Source organism: Pagrus pagrus (assembly GCF_965226575.1).
Source record: "Pagrus pagrus genome assembly, chromosome: 9".
NCBI classification, from domain to species: domain Eukaryota; kingdom Metazoa; phylum Chordata; class Actinopteri; order Spariformes; family Sparidae; genus Pagrus; species Pagrus pagrus.
In genome coordinates this window covers 1-5437 of record NC_140193.1, presented here as the reverse complement: position 1 = coordinate 5437, position 5437 = coordinate 1, and the positions used below count along the sequence as shown (strand labels likewise).

Here is a 5437-nt window from a genome sequence, read left to right as displayed (position 1 = left end):
TTCTAGTTCAACAAACTTTATTTTATTTTAACATAATGACCTCAATATTTAATACTGTAGATAAGATTTGGTTCAGTTTTCAGACCAACCTGTTGTCTCAGTGAATCTGACGGTGCTTCATATCAAAGAGTTTAACATTAGATATTATATACTGTTACAGGACAGTTTAATTAAAACACTGTGTGTGTGTATGTCTGTCTGTCTGTCTGTCTCTGTGTGTGTGTGTGCGTGTGTCTGTGTGTGTGTGTCTGTCTGTCTGTGTGTGTGTGTCTGTGTTAGGGTTGTCACGATACTAAAATTTTCAACTCGATACCGATACTCAGGAAAATATTCGATACTCGATACCATTTTCGATACCACAAGGATAAAAAAAAAGACCCCAAAATTTAAAAGAAATACTTTTATTAACGAGAAAAATGCAAAAATAACCTCTGTTACAACATGTAACAATTAACAGAACCACACGTTAAATATTCTGGGGACTTGGCATCATATTGTCAGTGTTGGTCAAACACAGATAGGTCACACACAGGTAGAGTCGGTGTGTGTGCTGCTGTTTGGTTGCAGGTCGACTTTTCTCTGCTTCATTCTGGGACTTTAACAGAGAAAATAACACTTTTCAGTCACCAACATCTATGTAAACTTAGTATACTGACACTGTGTCTATTAACGTAATATGGGCATGCCCGATTCATTTTTTTTTTTTTGCGTTGTTTATAATCATTAACGTGACGTCAGCCTTTAATCGCTAGCTGCGGCTAATGGCTAATAATAACACGGCCAACAACAATGCGGGCCACCGGCCACGATAACATCAGTAATAAGTTTGAAACGAAAGACACTAACTTGTCGAAATTCACTGTAAAGGCCAGGGTGTCGGTCGTTAAGATGTTTCGCGAAGTTGGAAGTATTACTTGACTTGGTCGCCACCGCCTTGTAGCAGAGTTTGCACACAGGCTTATCCACGTCCTTCCGCTTACCGTGCTCGTTAGACTCGAAGGCAAAATACCTCCAATTCTTTTCCCCCTTTCATTTTCAACCAAAACTGGTTGATTTGGCCTCCTGCAGCAGCACCGGCCATGCTCTGTTGTTTTTGTGCACGTCACGGTGAGGGGGAGGGTGCTGCTGTGTGTGTGTGAAGGCAGAGAGGGAGAAGGACGCAGCGTCGGCGGCTCGGCGTCGGTGGGGGGGGGGGGGGGGGGGGTATCGATACTTTTGAAAATGAGTATCGTATCCGGATACAACATTTTAGTATCGATACTTTTTTGAATTTCGATACTTTTGACAACCCTAGTCTGTGTGTGACTGTCTGTGTGTGTGTGTGTGTGTGTGTGTCTGTCTGTCTGTGTGTGTGTGTGTCTGTGTGTGACTGTCTGTTGGTCTGTCTGTCTGTCTGTGTGTGTGTGTCTGTCTGTCTGTCTGTGTGTGTGTGTGTCTGTGTGTGACTGTTGGTCTGTCTGTCTGTCTGTGTGTGTGTCTGTCTGTCTGTGTGTGTGGTCAGTGACTCTGTGGAGGAGGAGGCTGCGTTCACTGTCAGCGTGTTGTCACAGGTTCATCTCAACTCTCTGATGTGTTTGTTCACTTCCTGAAGAGGAACGATTGGTGACATCTGAGGTTTGTCAGCAGGAGGTGAACCTCTTAATGAACTTCCTGTTTTAATCATCACTTCCTGTTAACGTCCAGCCTGTGTGTTGTGTATGGATGGTGGAGAGACGACTGATGAAAAGTGTTTTTTTATCTGAAGTCAGTCCAGATGAGTTGAAGCTCGGTGTGACGGCAGGCAGCTGACGTTTGACTCCACAGATCCAGATAACGATAACCAGGATCTTTGAGCTGCGTTCTCACTTCACATGTTGTGTTCTCTTCTTCTGTTGTATTTACTTGTAGCTCGTTAGTTCATGTTTACCTTCATGGTTTGATTATGTTTAGATTAAAAACAGTGAAGAAGAGCTGGCCTTAATGTTGAAGGAGTGTTTTATTAATTTATAAAGTCCGTCTTCGGTCCGTCTCGTCCTGTGTCCGTCCACCTCCTTTATGTTTCTGTTTAATGAGTCAACAGGAAGTTTTATATGAACAGTTTTATTGATGCACTGTCCATCTTTACTGTTAGTCATCAGACTGAGATTATTTTAAGGGGCATTTCACCCTGTTGTTTGTCTGCAGGAGATCCTGTCTGATATTTTATTGAAGACGACTGAAGCCGAGTCCAGAACTCACTCTCTTTAAATCCAATCTTAAAGTCGGCTTCAGTTAAACTCCACATGGTCCAGATGTTTCCTGTTGTCCGTCGATCAAACAAATTTTATTGATCTTTATTGACTTGATTGTTTCTTTCTTTGTAGAAAAAGGGCTGCTTTTTAAGACAAATCAACTCTGAGACATTTGTCCAAATAAATGCTGTCTGGATCGCACAGACGTCCGTTTGTCTTCTGTTAAATCATCACGTTTCACACATTCGGTGTACAGACTGTCTACACACCAGTACTGACATCAGATCCAGACGGTGTGACGTCTGCAGGTATTTCATCAAACACAACAGACAAACTGAACATCAGGACATTTAAGAGAAATCTACAGTTTTAGTTTTGAGATGGAGACTGAAACGTTCTGATCTAAATCACACCTAAATCTAAACTGTTGCTAAATCTTTTCTGTAGCTTCAATCTTTACACCCATCCTGAAGTTAAGTATAAATATCTGTTTGTTTGAAGAAAATCTTTATTGATTGCAGATAAAACCTTGAAAGTGACTTCAGGATGTGTCAACCAATCACAGAGAACTTTACTGTCTCTCTCATATTCAGGATGTGAAAACCTCAGAACCAATCAGAACCAACCAGACACAGAGATGAACACTGAATTCAGAGGTCATGATGTTTATTTAGGATACAAATGTTAATGTTGGTGAGAACGTTTCACCCACAACTGCCATATTTCCCACGTCTCCTGCCTGCACCTGAACACCTCATTAAGGCTCATTAGCAGCAGCTGCTGAACTTCATCTGGTCCGTTCACTAAAACTCAGTCAGCTGGAACTGTAACATTAATATGATTGGAACAGAGGTGGAGCACTAATTATTCATCATATTCAATCAATAAATTCAACATACACAATCAGAACAGCGTGAGTTGAAGTTTAAGTGTTTTGATTTGGTCCCACCAGCTGTCTGCAGGTGTTTCTACCTGCTGATTATTAGACAGTCCAATCAGCTGCAGTCTCTCCTGTCAGGTGGGCTCACCTGTCCGGGGGCGGGGCCCGTTCCTTTGTCTCTTTGATCCACAGGAAGCCCACCTGAGTGCCGAAGTTAGGTCCGTCTCTGCGATGAGAGAAGAAGTGTTCAGGCTGACAGGAAGTGCACGGCGTCACACATGGTCGCTCTGTCATCAAGTCGTCATGGATGTGTTGAGACAGGACGCCTCCTCTCTGAAGGAGGAACCTGAGGACCAAGAGGTGATCTGGTTACAAACAATTATTTCATCATTACTTTTATTATCTCATATGAACAAACCTCCAGAATTCTGCTTAGAAATCATCAGACTCTCTGAGAATCGCCATGTTTTTAAGTTTTCTTCAGTATCAAAGTAATCTATTACATCCTGCAAACAGGAACTGCTAACAGCTCACACTGAGTGGAGAACATAAACAAATACAGACTAACAAAGATAATATTCACTATAAAGTTGGTGATTGTTGATTTCCAGAGGTGGGAATTGTGGAGTCATCAAGTCATCTCCATGCCATGTATTTGTTCTGTTCATGCACTAAACCAGCTGAGTCCGATCAGCACAGCTCTTCAGCCAGGAAGGTGAGCTAATTAGTGAATGCACCTGGTTCAGTGACTGAGCAGAACAAATACATGGCATGGAGATGACTTGATGACTGCACAATTCCCACCTCTGTTGATTTCCTCCCCATATGAACTCTCATCGTTGTTTGTAATTAGGCCGATGGCGGCGGTGTCGTCCTCATTCTTCACTAAGGCTGTATTCGAAACCGCATACTATACAGCTAGTACGTACTGATTTGGCCAATATGTAGTATGCGAAAAGTTCCCGGATGTCGTACTGATTCGGAAAATATTTCCAGTATGCATCCGACCAGTCTACTCTGCCTACTGTTTCCCACAATGCAATGCGCTGGAGCCTGGATCATGACGTCCTTGTCACGTACTCCGGAGCAGTACAGCGTTTACATATCATAAGTACAGTCACAGGCTACTGACTATTGTGACGAAAGCTATAGGTACAATAGAAATCCAGGCTGTTGTACATATGAAATGAAAAACTTTGTTAATTAAAACATTTTTTTTTAAATTAATATTTGGTGATGTCTGTACACACAGAGCTCCAGAGACAGCGCTGTACTGTGTACTGTCCACTACAGACATGAAGCTTCCCTCTAGCGTTAAGATAACTGGCCTGCTGTCTCCCCCGGGACGACGACGCATGTTGGCCGGCCGAACACCTCTGGAGACGGGCTGCTGCCTCTGAGACGAGCCGCTCCTTCTGGAGCTTCACTTCTCCCAAAACATCGAGGCAAATTACTAAACAGCCGTCATCTGAGTAAACTAACCGCACACTGGGGATCTGAACGGTTACTTTCTACATGAAAACATATTAAAACTTAATAAAGTGACATATTAACAGCGCTGCAGCGGGAAATAAAACAGCTGCGCGCCTGTTTTACAACTACCGCTGCCGGTCGCCACGAAATGCGTTCTGGGAAACTTGCTACTGCATACTGCGGTGTGAACGGCGTCGGTCTGCTGAATCAGCATGCTGAATCCCACATTCAGTATGCAGTATACAGTGTGTAGTAGGCAGTACGGTAGTATGTGGTTTCGAAAACAGCCTCAGAGTCCTGATGTCTGGGAGCGCAGTCTGGGGGGCGGAGCTCACAGCTATGAAGGGCGGGACTCACACCTCCAGGGGGCGGGGCTCATAGCTATGAAGGGCAGGGCCAATATCTCTGGGGGCTCTGGTGTTGAGCACTAACATAGAGGAGGTGTGACAGCCAATCAGAACTCCAAACGAACATAACATGTGGTCAGTTTATCCGGCAGCGTGGCCTCACACCTGATGGGGGCGCTCCAGCTTTTACAGCCTGAGATGTTACAGTATCTGTGGTGTCAATGGTGTTGAGGCGAATGTTGACGTGTGGTCGGGCTGACTCTGGATCAGTGACGGTACTGTTCTCACCTGTTGGCGAGGCGGATGTTGACGTGTGGTCGGGCTGACTCTGGATCAGGAACACAGTCTGGGTGGATGTGGCTGAAGCCGAGCGCCTGATCTCTTTCTAGAGTGAAACAACACGCTCCCACCGACGGTCCCACTGCCACCACGATGTCGCTCATACAGCAACCAAACTCCCTCACCATGGCCTCTACTGTTGCCATAGCCACCCCCAACAGGGTCCCTTTCCAGCCTGAAGACCAGTG

At 44.5% G+C, this 5437-nt stretch overlaps 1 protein-coding gene across 1 annotated transcript; it reads right to left on the bottom strand.

Annotated features, from left to right (window-relative positions):
* Positions 1-2859: 2859 nt before the first annotated feature.
* Positions 2860-5421, bottom strand: LOC311262179 (purine nucleoside phosphorylase LACC1-like). Its single transcript, XM_084361414.1, has 2 exons — positions 5199-5421; positions 2860-3436 (listed from the first exon to the last, which is right to left on the bottom strand). The coding sequence occupies exons 1-2, from the start codon at positions 5393-5395 to the stop codon at positions 3235-3237; spliced, it is 399 nt and encodes a 132-aa protein (XP_084217540.1). The 5' UTR covers positions 5396-5421; the 3' UTR covers positions 2860-3234.
* Positions 5422-5437: the final 16 nt, after the last annotated feature.

Coding starts and splice junctions, on each gene's coding strand:
- LOC311262179 (XM_084361414.1), bottom strand. CDS start 5,395: ATGGCAACAGTAGAGGCCATGGTGAGGGAGTTTGGTTGCTGTATGAGC. Junction 3,437..5,198: donor AACATCCGCCTCGCCAACAG/GTGAGAACAGTA, acceptor CTTGGTCCTCAG/GTTCCTCCTTCAGAGAGGAG.